Source organism: Megalobrama amblycephala, linkage group LG5 (genome assembly GCF_018812025.1).
Source record: "Megalobrama amblycephala isolate DHTTF-2021 linkage group LG5, ASM1881202v1, whole genome shotgun sequence".
NCBI lineage: Eukaryota > Metazoa > Chordata > Actinopteri > Cypriniformes > Xenocyprididae > Megalobrama > Megalobrama amblycephala.
Genome location: NC_063048.1, coordinates 38028679 through 38054604, shown reverse-complemented (window position 1 = coordinate 38054604; position 25926 = coordinate 38028679). Strand labels below are relative to the sequence as shown.

General features: G+C 36.4%; 1 protein-coding gene across 2 annotated transcripts in view; it reads right to left on the bottom strand.

Annotated features, from left to right (window-relative positions):
* LOC125269307 (1-phosphatidylinositol 4,5-bisphosphate phosphodiesterase beta-1) overlaps positions 1-25926 on the bottom strand; it is a 78689-nt gene extending 52763 nt beyond the window's left edge. For both annotated transcript variants that reach the window (XR_007185073.1, XM_048192208.1), the window contains exons 1-3: positions 24433-25926; positions 19441-19518; positions 11327-11395 (exon numbers count right to left, since the gene is read on the bottom strand). Coding sequence is in view for 1 of the 2 variants with exons in the window: in XM_048192208.1 (XP_048048165.1) it covers positions 11327-11395; positions 19441-19518; positions 24433-24531 (246 nt within the window). In the remaining variant the exon portion in view is untranslated. The remainder of the gene's footprint in view (positions 1-11326; positions 11396-19440; positions 19519-24432) is intronic.

Below are 25926 nucleotides of genomic sequence, written 5' to 3'. Positions count from 1 at the left end.
GTAGTTGTTATCATGCTGGCATATGTTCAAGTATTCATTTTTTCCAATAAGCTCGGTTTTAGTTAGTTATTCGACTAAATGCGATGCTATAAAAGTGAGGCGTTACGTCACAACTGACAGCTGAGCCTCTGGCTCCGAATGATGTCACCGTCAACGACCGTTTCTAGGATATTTTGGCTTCATTTTTCGACAACAGAAGGAAGTAGAAACATCCATCTTTTTTTACAGTCTATATCTTGCCTTTTTTTCAGACCGGATCTTCCCGTAACCCTCCTGACTCATGATTGTGCTCTGTCCCCGGGGCCCCTGCAGACAGACTACTGTTACACTTTTATTTAAAGCAGTTTCCTCCGACAGCATGACAGACGACACAGGTTCATTAGTGAAAGACGCTGTGTGTACTGCAGACATGGGCTCTGAATAGCACATGAATAATACATGCAGTTATTGAATATTAAATGGACTCTTTAAAAGGGGAGTTCTGTATGGAGTTCTGGACAGATGTGTGAGAGATTGGCGCTAAAAAAAGATCAGGCCTGTAAATAGCCTACTTGCTGCATGATTATTTCCATTGCATTTTATTTTTCTGTTTTCCTTTACATTTCGCATGTATTATTTTGGACATTTTTCAGGATGGTTTAGTCTCACCGCCATGTGTCGTGCATTTCAACACGTCAAACTCATGAACACAGTCTTTATTATCTCTGCGAACTCTCTCACGTGGGCATGTTTCATGCAAATCTCCTTTTATATTCTCTGCATGATGCCTGGGCGAAAAGAAAGGTCCTGTTGAGAGGAAAATAAATTGGATTTAGATTTCTCTGCACACCTGCATATATTACAGCACTCCAGCATCCTGACAGATACAAACGTGCAGACGGCCTTTTGTAATGAGAGACCTCTACATTTTCTATTTGTCTGATGGAATTCAGCGCTGCCTGTAATAAAACAATACATCGTTGATCAGCACAGTGAAGAATCAAGAGCAAGTTAATTGGTTTCTGCAGCATAATCACAAAACGACTGACAATCTCAACCCTTGATCATTTAAACGTGCTCTTTAAAAGAATAAGATGAACGCTAGATGAAAATGAGTTGTGCTTGGCCCTGATAAGCTCATTATCATGATGTTACGGTTGCTAAGGAGTTCTGGATTGTTGCTAAGGTGTTGGGTGGTTGTTAGGTGTTACTTAATACCAGCCAAATCCAGAAGAGCGTATTAAGGTCTGTTCAGCACAAGTATCTCTTTTTCTCATTTTATTGTCTGCCCCTTAGGGCTGCACGATTAATCACAATAAAGCTGAAATTGAGATATAGATTAGTACGATTACCAAATCACAAAGGCAGGGATATAATAAATAAATATATGCGCTGTGTGTTTCAGAGTGAAGCATGACATTGTGTCCTTTTATACGTGTGCAGCTCATAATCCAGTGCTTTCTATGGAAGCTTGTTTCCGCCACTGGATAAAAATAAAAAATAAAAAATTCTCTTGCAATTCTGACTTTTTTTCTCAGAATTGTGTGATATTAAGTCGCAATTGCGAGTTATAAAGTAAGAATTGCGAGATATAAGCAATAAATTGCAATTTATATAGTCAGAAATGCGGAATATAAACTAACAATTGCGAGTTACCTGCTCTCACATCACACGTTATTCATGCCGAAATGACAACACGATCAAGGCCGAAATGAATCTGCTGCAGTCAGGAGTTACAAGTAAGAGCTCTGTAGGCTGTTTGCGTTGATTATTATTGTAATGTTACGTGCTATGAGACATGAGGTAATTTGACAGATCAAAACACAGGCAGAAACAAGCGATAAAAGCATTGCTTATGTACATTGTGTCTTTAAAAAAAGACTACAATGTTCAAAATGTTGCTTTTTTTAAATGAAACTTTCAAGTGTTGATAAAAAAAAAAGAATGCATTAAGCTAACTTTTTTGTTTTTTGTTTAAAAGCAGAGGCTCTGTTCTTTCTTTTGATGTATAGCATGTTCAGATATTCATACAACAAAATATTCTGGGGGCCATGACATTGTTTTGTGAAAACAATCTGTATTGTGTATGCACTACATAAATAAATACGAATATGCGGATTTATAAATAGCCCGCCTAGTTTGCAGAGGCTATTTACACTAACTCCGCCCACAAACATCTGGTTGGATCAGACAAAATTACAGATCGCGTTGGCTTGTTAACAGCAACAATAGCGTAGCGGTAAGGTGCATGGTAGAAAGTTTTGACATGAATCGACCCGTGTTCGAATCCACCTTTCGCCGAACTCGCTCTACTCACTTTTCCCATCACATATCAAATCGGAAAGGCAATTATTTTCAGTAAAAATGAAGAAAATATTTGAAAAAGTGGAAATATAGTATCTAACATGTTTTAAATAATTTATCTGTTAGTGGTAGGTATGGGGGGGGGGGCTTTATTGTCCCAATTAGGTGGTATCCATTTAATAATTTTAAGTTATTATTGCATACTGTTTAATGTACAACAACACTGAGGTGCAAACAGTAGCCAATCTGCCACTTTTTATAAGTATAAATAGCATTTAACTACTATTTACACTTATTAAATACTGCTATTTTTACATAGTGTCAATAGAATCTATTGCACAGTGTAAATAAGCAGCTATCGCTAAGAAAATATGCTTTTTTACAACAACAACAAAAAATGCATTTTAAATCACAATTATTATCAGGAAAATCACAATTCATTTATACGTGAGCAGCACATGATCCTGACTTTTTAGTGTCTCAGAGCAGTTCTGTGTCGCACGATAAAAGGTATCTTTTCCATGTTAACCAGAGTTTTTGTCCTATAGCCGTGACGGCGACGTGATGATTTTAGAAATGGTTTCTATGTTTCTGCGACATCGCGACTGGAACAACAACACAAAGTATGATAATGATAATCTCAGGTAATGTTTAGGTGCTTTATTTAATGTTAAACACATCTAATGTGAGTTTGAATATCATTTTGTGTGTCTTTTATAGCCGTACTGAAAGCAACAATGGACAATTCACCTCAGACAAGTGTATTCTATGACAAAGATTGTTTCAGTAACTCAGTATGTATTTTTAATAAATGGTGTAATATTCATGAATTTGATTATGAACATCCATTTCGTTGCGAGTGCCGGCAGCTTGCAGAAAGACTCCGCCCACGTGCTCTTCTGATTGGCTGTGATTTTTGATTGACTATTGCATCTCATAGTTACGTCGCGTCTGGTGTGGACAGACAAATAGTTTGTTGCTGGAATCGTCACATCACGTCTGGTTAGGACACAGTGTATAGTAATAATAGTTATTATTAGATTTTTTTCCTCCAATCTTCCCTATTGCCAATCAGAAACTCTAAGGTTAGTGTGTTTGTTCAGATCATTGCTGCTTTTCCTAGCAAACAGCATTAACAATAGATCTCTCTCAGCACAAGAAGATCCAGACACACACACAGTCCACCTACACCTGTGCTAATCAAGGACGCCCCTGTAGTCTTTCTCTCCCTTTGGGCCTGGAAAGAATGCTCTGCAATGCATATTCATGATTATGATGGCGGAGCTGTTAAGGAGGAGGTTTTAAATCAGATGAGTCAGCGTCGATGGGCCCGCAGGCGAGCTGTTTCCTGCTCTCCGCTCCAAAGCCCTTGTCATTGTTGTCACCTTGTCCTCCGCGAGGCTCCTCGCCATGTTGGATGCCCTTTCTCGCAACCTCATTAGCTCCGGTGCCTTTGGCTTTGGTCACATACAGGGAGCCTTTCCACAAGAGTTTCTATGGCAACATGCATCAAGACCTCGTTGCCTTTGGGAGCCGGATTTAACCAAACCATGTCGTATCAAAGTAAAGGGCCACGGTGCATCTGCTCTGACCACAATCATTAGCTTTGAGCTCACTGGATCTCTTTCAACCACCAAAGACGAGTGAATGACCTGCCGGACAATGCGATTCACCGTGACGTTGAGTCAAGCTTTTCATGTCACTAATAAGCAATTAAAGCAAGCGGGATGTGTCAGATCATGGGTTCAGATGTGTTATTCTGTGAACCTACAAAAGTTGCAGTAAAATGAGTAAGAAATAATCAGGCGTCATATTAAACCAGCAGGTAAATGTTGTATTGTTGAAAACATTTATTTACTGATTTAATGTTTTGACACCTCATAATTACACAGGCAAACAACCTCCTGAAAACTGAGATTAGACCACATACTGCAGCAGCGTTTTGCATTCTGAAGAAAATGTAATTTATGGTATTTATGTATTTATAAAAAGTCACATTCATTGTATTTATGTATTTATGTATTTATACATTAACATCAGATCTTTTTTTTTTTTTTTTTTCGCATGGCGCGTCTCATAATCATTTCAAAGCTATGTCACTGTGACTATAAATAAATCATGTATAAATACATGCATGAATAAAAAAATGCATATTTATAAATAATAAATAATTTAAATAATAATAAATAACATTCAAATAGATAAATACATTAAAAATAATGAGTGAGATTTTAAAATAAAATAAAATAAAATAAAATAAAATAAAATAAAATAAAATAAAATAAAATAAAATAAAATAAAATAAAATAAAATAAAATAAAATAAAATATCAATACATCTTTGTTCTGGGTTAAAAAATAAAACGTGCCTACAATGTTGTGGCACGAATCATATATTCAGATGTCTAAATTTGTTCAGTCCAATGAAGCCGTACGATTATGAATAAATTGAGAATCACAATTTTTTTGTTTCAAACACAGATCACGATTTTCCCACAATTCTGAACTAAACAAAATAACTAAACAAAATATACATTTTCTAGAGATTCTGAAAAAATGTAGCTGCAGTCTATTTAAAATGTTTAATTAATCTGAATCAATTATTTTTAAAAAATCAGGTTGAATGAATGATTCAATGACTCACTTATAAAGACTTCACTTGAATCAGCGTTTTTGAACGAATCTCTTGAATGAATGATTCAATGACTCATATTATTAACTGTCACTTGTTGCCACCTACTGGTGTAGTGATGTAATCGATACAATTGTTATTTGAAGCAAAAAGTTACTTTATAAAGGTGATTTGCTCTATTTTGATCACGCAGACATCAGTGTTTATATCTGAACTATAAACTTTTATCCCAGTTCTTCTGTGATGATTTGAATATTTGTAACACAGAAATAACAAAACTGTGTGGTTGAAAAGACTGTTTGTGAAGCAGATTCATACATATGTATATGGTAACTCCTCCAGTTATTCTGTATATCAGTGTCAGTGTTTCTGAACTCTCTGAAACGCCTCCATTGTAGTCTTGAGTTTTCTTCTGGGAACGAACACGTCACAATATTCCTCATGTAAATAATTTGCATGCAGAATAAAGGGGCGGGGCCTGGATGAGTTACTTAGTAGTGTGTTGAAACTGGCGGTTATGGTAAGGGGCGGGACATTTCCCAAACACCAATCACAACACACTGCTCCAGCTGACCAATCAGAGCACATTGTGCTTTTCAGAAGGAGGGGCTTCATAGAGAGGAACTAAACAGAGCGTTACTGACAGACTGGGAAGAGAGGAGCTGCAACAATGGAGAATATGAGGAAAATAATCAACATTCAAGCATGAAAACCTGATCTAGTAGAAATGAAATCAAGACTTTGTAAAAAGGCATATAATATGGCCTCTTTAAGAACTGAAAGGTTCTTTGGGGAACCAAAAATGTTTCTTCTATCTCATCACTGAGAAAACCTCATTTTGGAAGCTTAATTTTTAAGAGTGTAAGAATGAGCAACAGTGAAGCTTTTCTTAGAAAAGCACTAATTACGGCACATTATCATCTGAGTTTCACATGAGAGCATGTATTGTAAAGTAAACGTGGGAGTGGGTGGAAGTCGTGGACCTCTAAATCTGTGTTCAGATTAAGCGCGCGCACAGCTGCTGCAGCAGAAGTGTGTCGGCAGATGGGCGGACTGATTTCATGGCGTTGTGTTGCGGTGCTGATCCTCCTCCAGGCACTTTTTTGGTTTGAGAGAAAGTGGGCAGGAATCAAAGGCTATCCTCTTCGTTTTGGCTGAAGTCCCACCGGTTCTTCTGTCTGCTTCATGCTTGAACGGCTCATTACCCAAAGCAAAAAGGGGTGGTACCTTTATTTGAACTAAAAATATATGCTGTTGCATAGAAAAGAGCAAACTGCACCGGCTGATAGCACAGCAATGCAGACAGCACAGTCCAACACACCTAAGAAACAAGCGCTGAACACAGTTGAGCACAAGCTCACAGTCCGTTTGTGGAGGAAGCAACAGACACACAGTCTCTGACTAACCATGGATGTGAGAGTGGATTTAGAACAAATTTAGGATCAAATGTGGAATCAACTCAATTCACAAGTACATAAAAACAATTCCTGGTGACTTTGTGTTAAGCCAAAATATTGTATATTATGTAAACCATGTTATAAATATTTTATATTTACATAAAGTACTTATAAGAATAGACTGATGGCTTAAGATGATCACATTTCTAATAATAATAATAATAAATATTAATATTAAAAATAATAACAAATGTATTATAATTTACTATATTATTATTATTATTATTATTATTAATACTAATATAGATATTTTAAATTATTATTAGAAATTCAATAATCCTAAGTCATAAGTCTATACTTATACAATGTTTAAATATATATTTTTTTATATTTTTTATATATATATATATATATATATATATATATATATATGACTTAGGATTATTGAATGTCTAATGATAATAATTATAATAAATATAATATTAATAATAATAATAATAAACAATAAATATGTAATAATTTACTATTACTATTATTAATACTAATATTTTTTAATTATTATTAGAAATTCAATCATGTTTAAATATATATTTATTTATATTTTTTACTATATATATATAGTAAAAAATACTTTTACTATATATATATAATTTCTAATGATAATAATTATAATAATAAATATAATATTAATAATAATAATAATAATAATAAACAATACACATCTAATAATTTACTATTACTATTATTAATACTAATATTTTTAATTATTATTAGAAATTCAATAATCCTAAGTCATAAGTCTATACTTATAAATATTATATAATACTTATAAACACTTACTATAAACACTTACTATACTATATATATATATATATATATATATATATATATATATATAGGGGTGCAAAAAAAATTATTAAATTTGCCCTTTAATATTTGGAGATAAATAATGTGGACAAACTACAGAGCACTTCAGAGACTCATATGGCAGAATGGGAACAGCTTTTCCACAAAGCATACGGTCATTAACAACAGCAGTGCCATTAGCAAAGCTCTGGTTGCTTGTCAACAGATGGAGGCATGTAAACAACCCACTACTTATTGAGACAATCTGATTGGTTTCAATATGCATCATATACATTTATGACATAAACGTCTCGTTATCTTCTCCACTTTTCAGTGGAGTAATTAACAGCATGTTATTGTTCTTGCTGTGTGCTTTAACGAGAAGCCCAGAAGACTGAACAGTAAAGATCAGGCGAACAAGGGAAAGACGATCAGTTCTGTATTCATCTGCTGTCGGCTTCACAAGCGCACAACAACTCAATACGGTCCTTCTTCTTTTCAATTACCAACACATCTTTAATGAGTTGCATAAAAAGCAATTCCAAACAAAAGCAGCAGGATATTTTTCATGGTCTCAGCGCACTAGTGATTAAAATCTCATTCAAATTCCTTTCTTATCAAAGCAGTAAAGTTAAACAGCTTGCAATTAGGAGGTACCTGCTACTTTGGGACGAACAAAACCCAAAAGATTAGATTAGAAGAGTTGGTGAACGAACATAAACTTTATATAAATACACACCGATCAAACACTATGAGCACCTTCCTAATATTGTGTTGGGCATAGGGGGCAATTTCGGACACAGCCTTGGTGTATATAAAGCCCTCATTTTCAGCTGTTGTTTGTCAGATCTCGTCTACGGTAAAGTGGTTGTTCAATTTCCTGCATTTGAATTCTTGTATTCCTGAAGAAGTGTAAAACAAACGGTTAAAGCAGAGTTTCGTTTTCAATAGCACTTCTCCAGCATGCATTATGTCTTATTGGGTGCTGAGTGGCTCAATCGATCAATTGAGTATCGCTCCTTCAGCATCTCACTCTCTCAGAATGATACAGCGTCTCATCTCCAGTCTGTGGAAATGGCTTCGACCTCTACATCCAAGGGTGGATGGACGGTTTGTTGTGGCTCGTGGATGCCTTCATATAAACGCGCCGCTACAAGATTTATTCAGCTGGCTTTGACACCAGCACACTGCGTTTCCCAGAATCACTCTCAGTCATGACACTCGAGTCACACCGCACTCGCTCGCAGAAGATGCTTTATATCATGGTGCAGAAAGAGAGAGAGAAAGAGAGAGACCGCGGAAATCACGACCACCTTCACCACCTCAGTACAAGCAGATGTAGAGAAATTAACAAATAATAATCCATATACACTACTGGTCAAAAGTTTGGAATAAGTTGGGATTTTTACAGTAAAAACAGTTATATTGTGAAAATTTGAAATAAACTCTGAATTTTTTAGCATCATTTCTCCAGTCTTCAGTGTCACATGATTACATTTCTGATTATTATCAATGCTGAAAACAGATGATGATTCATATTTTTGTGGAAACCACTATTCAGAAGTTTGGGCTAAAAAAAAAAGAATTAAATATATAAATAACTGAATAGATTTATTCAGCAAGGATGCATTAAATTGGTAAAGTAAAGACGTTTATAATGTTACAAAAGATTTCTATTTGAAATAAATGAACTTTCTATCCATGTGACATCATGTGACACTGAAGACTGGAGTAATGATGCTGAAAATTCAGCTTTGATCACAGAAAAAAAATACAATTTACTATATATTCATATAGAAAAACAGTTATTTTAAATTGTAATAATATTTCACAATATTACTGATTTTCACTGTATTTGTGAACAAATAAATGGAGCCTTGGTGAGCAGAAGAGACTTGAAAAATGTAATTATTCCTACTGGTAGTGTAGACTGATAATCAGACAAACCAATACTTTCTACAGATATTTTCATTTTTCTACTTGAACTGTGTGTTGACCAGGAAACAACATAAAGTAAATCTGTCATGTAAAAAAATACATTTTTGGTTTGACTATATATATATTAATTAAACCAAAAATTATTCAGACATTTTTTTATATTTTTGATATATTTTTACTAGTGGGTTCAGGACACTATAGTTCATGTATGTAAGTGAGGATAGCAAAATAAAGTAAACTGTGACATATTATTATATAATATAAAATAATATAAAAATTCTTCATACAGTGGACTAACAGTAAAATTGATACACATTTGGTACCAAAAATTATTCAGACACTTTGACATGACCATGTTTTGCTTAAGTGTTAACTATAATTTTTTTCTGACACAGTTTAACTCTGGGATCTTGTCATATTTTATTACCATTTTTTAAACTATAGTGAATAAACTGTATTAATGAATGGAATGTTCAAGGTGTCTGAATACATTTTGGTTTGACTGTAAATATGGAAAGCACAACTGAATCACCTAGAACGGATGATCTCCAAGCGTTAAAATATTCTTCATTTTTTGTTGCATGATCAACCTCTTTCACAAACATTTGCATTTTTCCTCTACATCCTTTTGTTGCACCATTCACAGCGTAAACTCGAGCTAAAACAGGCCTGCTGTTGCCGACCACTGCTCCGTAGCGCATGAAATGACTCTTCATCGCATTTGTGCGTTTCGTTTGGCACCAGTGTCATTCTCTCGTTTCACAGACACAAATAACGTCCATGAGCGTCATGAAAGAGTTCACCTGGGAGACCCGTGGCCCACGGGCTCCATATTTAGATCGGAGCGGTCCAGATATAGCGTGGGTGCAGATGTCTGTCTGCCTGTGGCCATTCCACACCAGATTGCACAGACCATTACCCTCATAGAGAGATGCTTATCACCCACAAGAGCTATTAACCTATATAAGGCCTGGGAAACAGAGCAGGCTGCCGTAGTAATAGCTAAACCTCCTTTACAAGGACGTACTTATAAACGGATGCAAGCGAATGAAGGGGAATGAAGAGAAAGTTGCTGGTGTTTCTAGCAATCCATCACCCATCTTTTCTAGCATCCCACAAGTATTTTTCTCATTTATTTACTCCACAGGTATCTCAAAAATGTCTTCAATGAGCTATAAACCAAAGCAACCAGTGCCAAGATTAATCAAAACATTCAAATATTTTATTCTTGACTGCATTTCTTTTCTTGTTGAACAACACCGCTCGTTCATTACAAGTTCATTGCAACATTATCAAAATACACATAAATCCACCTTATTTTGCACTTCATTTTTTGTGAATGTGCGAGACTTATGATTCATTAGCCTTTATTAACTAGAAGAATAACAAAGTGCAGTAAATGGTAAAACTATTTACGCTTCAAACCAGGCAATACATTAAAATAATAAGAAATACCAGTTTGCAGTATCAAGCAGATTACAAGCTGTTTTGTACAGCTATAAATAACTAGAGTGTTGCACATTCATGTCACAAATTTTAAAGTTGGCATAAAAGGAAGTTGTGACCGTTTTTCTTCCCTGTTGTGACGTATATCTGAGTGAAATGGCTTCTCAAACAAGAAAAAATGTAGGGCGGGGCTTGATTTTGTCCATTGGGAATTGATTGGATGCACTGTAAACCCTAACGCTCAAAATAATTAATCGGTTTGAGTAGGACAAACTTAAATTAAACAAATTAGTTCAGTCAAATTAGCTTTTATGAGTATTTCTTTTTCTTTCAAGTTCACAGAACTGATATATTTAAGTTGACTGAACTGTTTCATTGTTTTGAGTTCTATAAACTTACTTCTTTTAATTTAGACAAACTTAAGTTAAACTGAAACTGGGCTGGGATTTCTCAGTTTTGCCAACTTATTTGGGTTTACAGTGTGGTTATGGTTTGCTATTGGTCGATCTTGTGTGAGTGACAGGTTGCCCCACCCTCGCGCCAGTGAACATGTCATCAGAGATGTCCATACAAAAAAAAAAAAAAAAAAAACAATAAATGATTTAATGTTGACTTTAAAATAAGTAGGATAAGTGGTTTGACTTGAATTAGTGTCACTGCTTCATGGATGTGGTTGAACTTTCCAGTTTTAAAATATATTGGAAATATCATCGCTATTGTTTAGCATGTTGTTTGGCTTAGTTTGTTTGTTTAATAATAGCAGGACGCATTGAATATAGTCTTACCTTTGGCGTTTTGGTGCATTTCCCCGTTCTTGCATCTTTGATGTAGGTGATGTCCAATAGGTCTGTTTCCTGAAAGAAAGAGGGGCAGATATTATGTCACAGATCACAAAGCACAATTTCATGCTGTTGGAGCGAATCAATATTATGTTAAATATCACAAAGGCCATTCAGATGTCACACAAGGTAACAGCACGGGAAATGTTGACAGAGAAAACACTGACGGAAAATCAAGAATTAATAATTAAGCAGACGTAAAACAGTGACTAATTCACACGCGCAGATCCAGATCAAAGAAATAATCTAATGACTCTCTTAAAAATACATTCCTAAGGAAATGATGCAGGGCCAGAGCGCCGCATTATTTGCGTCTGCAGTGTGTAATGGACACACTGATAGATATGCTTTCTGACAGCTGCAGCAGAAACGAAAGCTGACGGCATTCGGCTGGCACGACTGAGCTACAACTGAGCTGGAACAAAACAAAGAGGCATTTGCTCTTTATACTCGTTTATGCAACACAGCAATGATTGGAGTATAAAAATAGAACATCATCAGTCGTATGATGGTAAAACCTGATGTCCTCATATGCTTCAGGAACGATTTGTAACACATGGGCATGTAACAGTGCCCTGTGGTGACGCCCTACTCCAAAAACAAAAAGCATGCATATTGTGATCTCATAATAATCAAGGTATGCTTTTTCCAAATATGAGTATCACAAACATTGTGATATTTCTTTTCTACAACATTTCAATTAGAGATGCACAATGTATCGGCCACCATATCGTTATCGGCCGATATATGTTCATTTTTAATGTTGCCATTATTGGCCCAATAAGAAAATTTGGCTGAATAATGGATTATTACCTTCAGCTGAGACACTTCAGAAGTGCACTGTCCGCCATTATGGATTTGAATTGCTTGAAATGTGATTGAAATCATTTTAAAAAGGAAAATACAGTTAAAGTTCAACATGTGCAGCAAGTCTGTCATAAAGCTACTGTACATAAAATTAAAATGAGAACATTATAATTGTGTGCTTGGGACATGGCTTTTAATGGTGAGACTATTGTCTTTGTAATCAGGCTCTCCAAAAATATTTAAAAATTTGGATTTAGATTTATCCGCCAATATATCGGTTATTGGCCTTCAAATATAAAGATTTATCGGTTATTGGTATCGGGCGAAATTTTCATATCGGTGCATCCCTAATGTCAATAAACAAGAAGTTAATATTGACTAACCTACATTTTAGACACAATATCGCAGGTTATAATCTGTTTTTCCTCCATTCACGAAAACAAACACAACAGAACCGCCGCGGATATCTGAGCAACACACTATGGTGTTTTGTTTTGAGATGATCCAACAAGTTGGTTGAGCGAACAATTCAATGACTCAACACAGTTGAACTTTGTTCCTGAATGAATCAGTATTTTTGAATGAATCGGCCTGTGTTTAAGGCTGCGGCTGCATCCAAAATCGCATACTGCCCTAGTATATAGTAAGTGAAAAACAGTATGTGACAAAAGAAGTATAGTACTCATAAAAGAGTATGCAAAAAGTACACGGATGACTTACTACTTTCGGCGAGATTTTGAAGCATGCATACGATGTACACTTTACTATCCCATGAGGAAAAGGGAGAAGATCTGTAAATGGTGGGTTTACACCAACTGACATTGGTAGGTCACATAATAATGACAACATTGCAGATGTAGTACATCCAGATTGCATTCATACTACACACATTCATACTATATAGAATGTATGTTTTTAGCAGTCGCAAAGTTATTATTTATTCAAAATAAGTACCTACTCAAGAGAGTATGTGATCTCGGACTCACTGACTTCCCTCCATCTCATTCACTCAGATGTATACTACTGCTTACATGCGCGAGTGCCTACTACTGGCGGCAATAAATGAAACGCCCTAAGCCCTTGATCACTGTGGGTTGCTGTTGTGACATAACAATCGTATTGCTTTGTGCTCTATGGATCTGCCTAAAGTGTACATATGAGTAGACTCCCTCTGTCAAAATCAAGGGTCTGTCCAAATAAACTTCCCTCGTCCACTTGACGAAGTTGAAGGAACTTCAAAATGGCGGTGCGGACTCCACCCTCTCCCCCCATCCAACCAACAATTTTTTCAATACATATCGATACTGAAATATCTGAAATGCTCCCAATACTCATTTTCCACAGAACAGATACATGATATTAGCTGCTCTTTCTCTCTCTCATCTCTCCGACAGCGAGTTGACACACAAACCCTCCTCCCCTCACTCACTCGTTTCATTTGTTCCGGATGAATATTGTTGGTGTTACAGGTCTTGAATTGCGGCATGGGATTGCACATATTGTACACAATTTTACTAATTCTCGCAGATTTTGAGCACATAAAGCTGCCACTCAGTACTAAATTGAGTTCTTTTTCACTGCTTTTTGCGCCTAAACCATCAAATACACACAAAATAATGTCAAAATGCTGGTCATGGCGAGTATTCATTCATGTAAACACAGTCAGTTTTGTTTTAAGTGAACGTAAACAGTTAAGAAAGAAAACGCACGTGTAACAGTATAATAGATGTTTGTATCAGATCTTAAAGTGACAGCAGCCTAATAAACCTGCTGATAATTATGAGATACCTATGTGGCATTTTTTCCCCATGGTATCGGTTGAATTAAAGAGCCTCTCATAAAAACAGTCACTTGTCGCCACCTACTGGCATAACCTGCAGAAATAATGATTGCAAAATCCCTACCTCCATGGGTGTCCAAACTCGGTGAACGTGATTTCACCAAGTACAACATGTTCCTGTATCAACATCTTTGTTGATCCTGGAACAACATTCCAATCAACCAATCAGATTTGAGGGACAAGTTTACCATTTATGTCAAGTTTAGGCTTACAACTTGGGTTAGGTGCTTCCACAACAGTGTTATTCAACTACCATTTCCCTCTGATTTTAGGGATAAGTTATGGGTAGGGTTAGGCTTAGGGGTTGGGAAAAGGTTAGGACTAAATTTTCGGATAGGAATGTTGTTCCAGGATCAACAACATGAACACGTCTTACTTGGCAAAATCACGTTGACCGTCCAAACTCGGTCATGGAAGGCCACTGTCCTGCAGAGTTTAGCTCCAACTTACCTCAACTCAGGTGTGTTTAATTGGGGTTAGAGCTAAACTCGGCAGGACAGTGGCCCTCAAGGAGCAGGACTGGACACCTATGCCCACCCCTTTAATACACTGACAAACAGTCTGTCTGGAAGAAAAGACAGATATAACAGATATAATATGATTTACACATACAGTCCTATATGTGCGTTATTGGGCATTAAAAAAATCCATATAATCACCAATTCAATCTCAAAATGATCATTATTCCTATATTACATTTCTGTTTATTCCTGAAACACATTTTGGACGGACTTCAATCCCCACCCCTCGCTGACACACTTTTGCGGTTGTGACACATTTCTGTGCAGTGGAGGGTGAGGACAGCGGACTCCAGGAGATTACATAAAGACAACCTGGATGTCATTTGTTCAGCGATTTGACCTAAAACACTAACACAGGACGAGAAACACGTCTCCTTTAATATTCACTAGGCCACGAGGTCAACTCAACTCAACTCACATTTATTTCACTTTGAAACGAAAACATAATCCACAAACGACACGGACGAGAAACCCAACAATGCCTGTAGTGTTACATTTTCTGATCATGTGAAGGTGCCTGTCAGACATGGAACCATGATGCTATGCAAAGCAATGCTCCCCATAATATGACTATATAATATTTATGATAACTGCCAAGGCTATCTGAATAATGAAAGCTTCTCTCTCTGTCAACCGGTTCAACTATGAAAATTCGAGTATGGTGGCGAGCGCTTCACCAGCGCCATGGCAACAGGGGATGGAGGTGGAATTGGGCTAAAGCAATTTGAAGACAGGCACCAGGCACCTTTGAAATCAGCTTGCAGAAGCCGTCGCCAGCGAGCTGCTCCTGTGAAAACCCATTGAGACTACATGATCAAATATCTGTAGGTCAGCAGAGCAAACCGCAGTCTATTGACTCTCTATCCACAGAAAACTCACAAACGTGCTACAATGTTCAATAACGGAGCCGGTTGTAAGTGACTATAATGATTTGCTCGTCCCTCGCTGGCGACAATCCGGCCTGTAGCGCATCTAAATATAGAAAATCACGTATTGATTCAATAGACACTTGCTTTGCATAACAATACAGGATGCTATTTTATTACTATTGGCCAGAGGCGCCTGTTCTGGAATTCCTCACGTATTTTATCGACAGGAAAATCTGTCAGGTTTGTTTCCGGTGATTTGCAAGTAGACTAAAAAAACACAACTGTGAACTCTGGTGTCTGTCCATGTGCATGTATATTATTCACATGATATCTCACAGAACCTGTCAAGAACGAGTTACCATTTATTTAGTTTTAAGGTAAAGTGTGAGCTGCTTTTGTTTTCATCAATATTAGTAAGCACAGACACTGTTCTTAAGACAATAATCAAATGCAGTTTTGGTGTCCTGCGAGTCCGTCACAATTAGCAACGTTTTATTCAATACCATCTGGTGTCAGAAGATTGAGTCACTCAGATGAATATTATTGTGATATTACTCACTGCTGCTTTCACAAACTCTGCATCCTGACTTACGTGACAAATGATATGATAAAGTTTGCTGGAATACACTCGCACTCGACTGAATCATAATTGATTTTCTTATATAAAAGGGCGAGAGGAGAGGAGAGGGTGTTACATACTGCCAAATCCACGCTCAACTTATACGACCTCACTTCCAGAGATGCGAAGATCAACTTATGTACATTTACACTGTAAAAAATACTGGTCAAAGTTGTAAATGAAGTTGTAAATGAAACAAAGATTTAAAATAATCCCGGACGAGCCCCCATATTTGTCACGACTGGCTCAAGCCGTGACAAATAAAAGGAGGACTAGTAGGTAATAATAATTAATAATTCAGTGTGTTGCTTGCTGTTTCTTTTAAATTATTTGTGAAATTTAAAGGGGTCATGAACTGTGTTGTTTTATTGTTTTATAATGTTTCCTGGGGTGCACTTACAATGTTAGTATGATTTTTACATCAAAAATGTACATAATTTAGAAATACAAGGCATTTTTGCTCCCCTGATTTTAGTCCTCTGATTTGAACGCTCTGTTTGAAGGGGCGTGTCTGCTGTGAGACTTCAGTGTAAATGCCCACTGTTGTGATTGGCTGACATCTTTGCATATGAAATAGCTAAGTATTACTCTCTAGGACGTTTGTACTATTACAGCTCTCAAGGTTAACTAATCATGAAAAGTGTTGATTATAGCATTACACTTAAATCTTTGTCATATTTAGATCGTGGCATGAAAGGTTGCAGTGATGAACATTGTAGCCGATCACAGACATGTTGAGCTCATGAAAGCAGTGATCTCGTCAATTTCTGCACCCTAACGAATGCTTTCATCATAACTAACGGTGCAAACTCGATGTAACTAAGAAATTTGTTGAATAAAACGGGAGTTTTGTCACGTCCAGAAGTCCAGAAGTCAGTCACTGATAAACTCGCGCTGTTTGATTGACAGCTCCAGCGAATGCAAAGGGAGCGTTCTTTGAATGCTTTCTATTGATATTTTAAGCACAGTTTAAATAACAGATTATTTTCATTCTATTAAGAGAAACAACATGACCGTTTAGTCACTGGTTTGATTTACTGACACATAGACAAAGATGAACATGAATCATTAATATCAGATCAGGCATTAGAATGAACACAGTTACTGACATGTTGTTGCATTACTGTCGAGTCCATATCGTAAAAGTCTGAAGTCCGAAATGTGATTAATTTACCAAAGAATCCACAGTGAAATGTACCGAATACAAGTAAATAAAGCTTAACTGAGACTCGCATTGTTGAAAATAAATAACCATATTCCTAACATTAGGATCCTTTGAAAGGTAATGTTATTTTAGTCTTGTATCGCTCTTCTCTCTTCATCAACTCACTAACACAGTAGTGGGCGGGGCTAACGCTGCAATGATGAAGTAGGCATTGATTTATTCTGTGGAGGCGGAGTTTCACCTATCTTCACATTATGGGGCGAGTCATACACTGGGCCTGGTGGACTTACAAGGAAAATTAGAAATTACAGGATATTCTTATAGTACGATGACCTCTTATATATGGAAAGCTCTAAGAAAAGTTGATTTCTCATTTCATGACCCCTTTAATAGCAATTTCTCAGTGAAAACTGTTTCAAAGTAAATCCTACACCAACATTAAGACTTTTTTCCTTGAAATAGCATGCAAGAGCAGGAACATGCATTATGAAGGTGAATAGGATCAGTTTTGAATTCATGTTAAATTGCATAATTCTGTCTAAAAATACATAGGCTCATCAAAAGAGGAGAATTAACATGAAACATGAAGGAGTCTGAAGTATTTTCAACATTCTTTTACAGTTCAAAATCAATGGCAGGTGAGCAGTTCATTTGCTGAAAACATTTACACAGCTCAATGACCTTCATTTTCTATGATAAGATACGATTGTTCTTTCCGACGCCTTCAAAGCTGCTGTAAACGGCAGAATGAACTGATGTTATCTCACCAAATGTGGTTGTGATTCTTGAGTAATTATTGTCTGGCATCCCATTGAGCAGTTCTGCCTTTTAGTACATTGTGACTTCCTGTTCTGCTCCTCACCCACACGTAACTCTATTCAGAATGTTTCAAAGCAATTACTATTGAGCACAATCTATTAGATGCTGTTTATCAAATCAGCAGCTCCAGGTACATAAATCAAGATGGACGCTGACAAAATGGCAAATTTACAATGGCAAAAAGTGACAGAGAGACAAACTATGGAACACTTGAAATTAAAAATTTATCTATACTTTAATGAAAATCTTTCATTTAAAGTGGGACGCCACTATAAGCCAAACTCTGAGGCAATGTGAGCAGTTGGCTGTCAGTGGTCCATCTGGACAATAGACTCAATCTCATTCCCCACAGACAGACTTTGGAAAGTGACACTGCACAAGATAAAATTAACTGTTTTGTTCTGATGAGATGCTCATTTGTTCAGTGTTGTTATCGTTAACTAAAACTAAAAACACTAAAAACATTTACGCTGAATGAAATAAATTACACGATAAAATAAATAAATAAATGTAATGATAATTGAAATAAATTAAAAGTTAAATAAACAAATAAAAATGAATAAATGTTATTGAAATTTTTTTAAATAAATAACTTAAAATGAACAAAAATAAATGTAATTTTAATTGAAATAAATTAAATGTTAAATAAATAAATACAAACAAATAAATAAATGCAATAATTGAAAGAAAACGCTGAATAAATACATACAAATAAATAAACACATGTAATGTTAATTAAAATAAATTAGATGTTATATAAAATAAATAAATAAAATTAAATGAATGCAAAGTTCAGTGAAATAAAATGCTAGATAAATTTAAAAAAAATACATTTAATGTTAATTGAAATTAAATAACAAAAAATATAAATAAACAAAAATAAATGTAATGTTACTTAAAATAAAATGTTAAGTAAATAAAAAAACAATGTAATAGTAAATAAAAATAAATAAATAAATAAATAAATGCATATAATGTTAATTTAAATAAATAAATAAATAAATGTCAAAGGCAAAATTTACTAGTACTAAAATTACTAAAACTAAAATTGAAATAAAAATGAATAACAGGCATATTAAAAAACTAATCAAAACAATAAAAACACACCAAAATTACTAAAACATTAACTAAAAATTAAAATGAAAACAGAAAAATTATAAAAATAAAAGCTAATTAAAAAAAATAAAAAAAATACTAAGATATTAGTAATGATACTAAAATATCACTGAAAACCCAATCAACAAATATTACAAACAAAACTGGGAAGCACTTGTGTTTAAACAAACAAAAAATAATAATAATAATATGTGTGTATATATATATATATATATATATATATATATATATATATATATATATATATATATAAAATCACACGCTTCAATCACACTGCACTGGATTTTGATTTGAGAGATTTTACCTTATTCTGATCCGTCCAGTACAGGAAGTATCCCTGCGGATCGACGCGTAACGTCACTGGAGTCACAGTAGAAGAATCCTGAGCGGAGAAATTACATTGTTAAGTCTAAACACACAGCAGAAATAATATAAAAATGGCTATAGTCAACATATTTACAGAATGCATTAAAGGTCACATGAAAAGATCCCTTTTTTCCTGCATTAACATATTTCCTATTGAAACAGGGTTAAAATTCAGGACATATTTTAAATAAAGCCAAGAGAGTGCAAAAGTCAGGTTAGGGAAGTAAAAACTTTCAACAGGGAAACTGATTTTTAACAATAACTTATAAACCTTTAAAGACAGACCGACTGTGAGCTACGAGGTCCGCATTATTTCAACTTTAAATAATCATACTTATCAGTAAAAAACTACATTACCCATGATGCTATAATGACAATTCCACCAATCAGAGAGTTGCAAGAAGCAACACACTTACAAAATAGCAGTTTAGCTCCGGCCACTCCCATGAAGCACTGCGAATGACGTAATCGAATCGATCCATCGTTTTTAATTTGATTATGCTGTTTGCAATGCTTCATGGGATTGTAGTTCTTTCCCTCACTAAAGCGTAAAGTTCACAGTCTTGTATTTTTGTCTGATTTTCAAACACTTTTTTGCTTCAAATCAAAGTTTATAACGTTGAGATTCTCCTCGTAGCTGGTTGGTTTGGTTCATGGCTTAAAAAAAACTTTTTTTTTTAAATCCCTATCGTAGAAATGAATGGAAAAAATACTTCTGCAACCAACGGCGCTGAAAAAGTGGACGGGCACTGTTGCACTCTATAACCTTTAGTTTACATAAACCATGATTTACTGCTTGCTATCATGCATATATGGATCTGAATCCCAGATGATATCATCGGTACAGCTGGAGGAGAAGGATGGCACATTTCAAACGCTAAAAGTTTCCTTTTACACCAGCATATAGATGAGCTCAGAGCCAACAGATGAAATAAAACCCATCATTTTGATATCACAGGGTCTGTAAAGTCAACTGCAGGAGTTATTTTAAGTACCCTGAATAAAAAGAGCAGCAAAATCAAAGTCTTCAGTAAAGCGACGTCATGTTTCTGTGGGAGGTAAAGACTAATCTTGCCTCGCGCAAGAAAAACACATGGGATTTCTGTGGAAATCCACTTGAAAACATGTTTCTCGATACGGGACGGACCAAAATTCGAGGTTTGACTCAGAGATTGCATAAGCGCTCTATATTAGTGTGATTCACGCTGGCTTGTAATAAAGTCTCGAGAATAAAACGAGACGCCGGTCCTGTTTTAAACATGATGCGGTCGTGCCTTTTTGAGCAGAACATTTGAACAGACAAGCTGGTGAGGAAAGGGGAGCGTTTACCCCTCGAGCAGACGGTGCGATCGCGGCGTCCCTTTATAAAGAGACCTGTAATTGATTGTGTTATTTTAGATCTTGCGTGGGTCTGCCCACATTCTAACTGCACATCTAAGTTGGGCGGCGCAGCATGTCTTAGCTAATGTAAGGCAGGCAAGGAAGACGGGAATTTAAAGCATGAAAGTTGCCATAGCAACAGGCCAACATTTCCAGTTTTATTTGCAGAGAAAAGCTTTTAAACGTCAACATTTTCAGCATAAGCTCATGTAAAGCTGTATGGCATTATGGTGCTGATAGAAGTCAGACTCCTCCAGAATACTTACTGCATTTATTTAAAGTGAACACAGCTTCTAAAGGACTGCAAAATTCATGAGAACCATCTGGGATTTTTGTTTCTTTTAAACCTTGATTAAGTAAGACCAAGAATAGTAAGAAATATTTCAGATTCTGCACTATTTCTAGGTCAAGACATTGACATCGAAGCTCTTTAGATCATCTCAAATCATTGTGGAGAACATGATGATGCTCAGGTTTTGTTCATGTAGAGAAACACGCCAAATGCATGCTGATGTTTCTTGTCTGTTGATAATTTGTTATGCAAATAAAATGTTTTAAATAAGAAAAATAACTGAAATGGTATCAGACTTAAATGCACTACCTAGTGCTTTTTTGGACAGAATTTATAGCAGCAGTTTCTAAATGATTAAAGGGCACCTATTATGCTATCTTTTTACAAGGTGTAAAATAAAATCCCTAGTGTGCCCAGAATGTGTCTGTGAAGTTTCAGCTCAAAATACCCCACAGATCATTTATTATAGCTTGTTAAAATTGCCATTTTTTTTGAGTGTGAGCAAAAACATGCCGTTTTTGTGTGTGTCCCTTTAAATGCAAATGAGCTGCTGCCCCCACCCCCTTTCAGGAAAAGGGCGGAGCTTCAAGAGCTCATGCTCTGGTGTCATGAGAAATCGAATCCCATTCCATCAGCAGCTTTTGCGTAAAATCCCTATTATTGGTTATTATAATGCCTTTTAAACAATATAAATCATAATGTGATTTTGTAGGAATTATAAATCAGGCACTAAAAATACTACCCATTAAAAGTGTGTTGAACCAATGGAGTAACTCTGAGTCCTAAAGAAGACCCGATTCCTGGGGGGATTCGATTTCTCACCACACTGGCATACAGACAACAACAAAACAGGACAATCTCATGCACTGAAAATGTCAGGAACTGTCAGTATTGGCGTTCATTTCAAACCGGAGTCAGACAATGATGCCTATAGAGAATATATTCTGCATGGAGATAGAACAGGTACAGTTTAGTTTAATCATGGTTATAATTTCACAAACAGTTTGTACTGATCCATCTTTGAGTTGACAACTTTTTAGCAAAAACCTGTGTTTTGTATTGTCCCTTTGTATAAAGCAGTGTGGTGTAAAATGATTCGCAAAAACATAAATGAATTTAGGTATATGGGGGCGCATTCTCTTCAAAAGTGAAACTAATCCACGGCGTCTTCAGCGGCTCTGATGTCAGGATTAAATGAAGACCAGCCTGGAGAAAATGGCGGAGAGTGTACAACTCGCTCAGGGTGGGGTCTATGCTAATACGGCAGAGCCCGTCAGCAGTCGTGGGCGTGGTCTGAGCAGTTTGACGTCATGAAAACGGCTTGTTCTGAGACACTGCTTATGATTTATGAGGATTAAAAAAGGAGTGGGTGGATTTTATTATTATAGGATGGTTGCGGTTAGCTTTAGAGCATTACATAATAGATAAGAGTACTGATGTTACCAATGTCGACAAATGATTTACTTTAATTTACAAAACCACATCGAAACCTCTTAATAGTTGAGTTACAGTTGATTTTTAAATGAAGGATGTAATCAAATATTTAAGCTCTGTATGGACTAAAATTAAAAGTCCAAGAATTGGTCATTAAAAACCCATATTGATCAACCATGAAATGCAATATCATGGAGAACTTTCTTAAAGGGATAGTTCACCCAATAATAAAAATTCTGTCATCATTTACTCATGTTTGGAACAACATGATGGTTAGTAAATGGTGACAGAATTTTTTATTTTTTGAGTGAACTATCCCTTTAAAAGTGTGGTTGATTATGATTTGACTGTTTTAACTTTAGTTAGTGTGTAATGTTGCTGTTTGAACATAAACAACATCTGCAAAGTTACGACGCTCAAAGTTCAATGCAAAGGGAGATATTTTCTTTTAAAGAATTCGCTGTTTAAGGACTACAACAAACGGCTGCTAGGGACTACAATGAGCTTCTTCCCGGGTAGTGACATCACAAACCCCAAAATGTACATAAACCCCGCCCCCGGGAACACTCAACAAAGGGGGCGAGGCCATGCTGGGCTGCTTTAGAGAAGAGGAAGAGTTGTTGTAGTAGAGTGTTGTTGACATGCCGTCATTTTCACAAACGAGGGTCAATTCAACACTGGATTTGAACAAAAGATGAACATGACGGCACATGCTAGTGGATGAGTTGAATCAACTCCACAGCAACTACTTAAATTTATCCATTAACCATTCAGAAACGTCTAGTTTCATTCTAAAAGTTGTAACTTCTTCCTGAGTCTCTCCATCAGTGTCGACTCCGGTTTGAACAATGTAAGGCTGAACACCGTTACTGACAATCCTCATTTTTGCTGCGTGAGATTCTCCAGCTTTGTTGTTGTTGAGCTGTTAAAGCTCCGCCCTCTTCTGGAAAGGGAGCCGGGAGCAGCAGCTCATTTGCATTTAAAGGGACACACACAAAAACGGCGTGTTTTTGCTCACACACAAAGAGGGGCAAATTTGACAAGCTATAATAAATGATCTGTGGGGTATTTTGAGCTGAAACTTCACAGACACATTCTGGAGACACCAGAGACTTATATTTCATCTTGTGAAAAGGGGCATTATAGGTCCCCTTTTAAAATATCTAGACATGTTACAGAATAAAGCACATCTGCAATAAAAGGGAAAAAAGAAATGCTTTAAAATAACTGTTTGATAATTATCTTATATCAAAGTGTTGATTCCCAGAGTGCAGCAAGTTTTTTCTGGCTGATCCAACAGGTGAATGTGTAACACCTCAGTGCTGATCCACACTCAATCAATGCTCATGCAGCACTCGCTACAAAATGCGACACATTCGGTCTCCAAACGCATGCTTCTTTTTAAAGGTTTTATATTTTCATATTACCTAGTGAGGAATCATCTCAAGCTGGTTGCATTAGGTTTCTGCAAAGTAGTGACAGGGCTGAGATGCAGTGATACATTACTGCACACAAAGTAACCTGATGTCATTCTCATGAGCCTCTGCAGAGACTCTGACACTCAGTCCAGATGGAGTCTGTGAACATGCTGATGGACTTGAGAACTCGAAACTGATCTTGGTGTGCTCGTTTCTCTGTGAATCCCCCTCTAACATCAATAAAGGTCGACCGAGAGCTGATTGTGAGGGTCTGCGGCGTTTGCTGTTGGATATGTAAACAATGCAACATCCGCGCGGGCAATCAAACAAACAAAACGCCGCACACATTCACCGCAGAAGCGTCATGTGCATTCATTCTCTGACACACCGGCTATTTGTGACTTACCTCATCCCATTTCATAAATCTACTGCCTCGCTTCAGACTCTCGGACACGCGCACCGGCTTGAGTTGAAGCGCATGAACGCCAGGTTGAGCTCCAGCCATTCAAGCTTCAACATTTAAACCCAAAACAGCTGTGGGGAGAAAAAAAATCAAGTCTCTCTCTTTCTTCTCCGGGAAGAAGCCAAAGCAGAGCGCACAGGATGACAGCGAAACAGTTCTGGTGAATGGAAGCGCTTCTTTACGCACGCGGATGGTCATTTAGAAGCCCTTGGCATATGGACACATCACATGCCTGCGGTATCATTTCACAAAACGCCGCGGGTTTGTGTTTCAGAACGCAAGGAGTGATCGAAGACGCGGAGCAAATGAGCAGCGGGGAGAAACAGCGATCATAAATGATGGAGAGAGTGAGTGAGTGAGCGAGCGAGCGAGCGCGTGTCCTCCGCACACTGACTCATGTGCGCGCTGAGATCCAGCGCCTCCTAGTGCGCAGCGCTTCCCTCCCCTGCTGGACCAACCGTCACAATTAAACATTTCATAACACCTCTGCAAAGAGAATGCAGGCAGGACACGTTGGAGGATTTTTAATAACTATTTTAGCCCTATGGAATACAACACTGAAGACTATCTATTACAACAACTACGAATAAATCAAAGTTTGTTCATATGAAAAGCACAATACAGAATACTGCAGTGAGAAATGAAAGGTATATTATATAGGCTACAATTTTTTTTTTGCATTGTGACAATTTTTCATTGTGACATTTAACCCTCATAAACTTCATTTCCAGTTTACACTCTGGGTGTTTGAGGTCAATATTTAGAGAGCGATTGTATAAAATATATACATTTTTAATAATACAAATGATATATCTTTTTTTGTTTGTTTAGTTCTCATCTATACGTTTATGCTGTGTTTTGGGAATTTGAATATGACATTATATGAGGATTCCTCAACTATACCATTAGCATGCATATGAAATATTACATTTTTATTAAAAAAAAAAAGGGCCCGTAAATATGAGTTGTTTCTGGATATTAATATAGGTGTTAGATGCAGAATTCTGTCATCTGCTGGTTAGAGAAAAATCTGTAGGAAAAACAGTTTTAGGAAAAAGAAAAAAAAGTTGTAGTTACCATATACATCCAGCAGAGGCCCATAGAGACCCATTAAAGGTGCCCTAGAACCAGTTTTTATAAGTCTAAGGTGTCCCCTGAATGTGTCTGTGAAGTTTCAGCTCAAAATACCCCATAAGTTTTTTTTAAATTAATTTTTTTAACTACCTATTTTGGGGCATCATTAACTATGCACCGATTCAGGCTGCGGCCCCTTTAAATCTCTCGCTCCCCCGCCCCTCGAGCTCTCGACTGTAATACAGTGCATTTACAAAGTTCACACAGCTAATATAACCCTCAAATGGATCTTTACAAGATGTTTGTCATGCATACTGCATGCATGCGTCGGATCATGTGAGTATAGTGTTTATTTGGATGTTT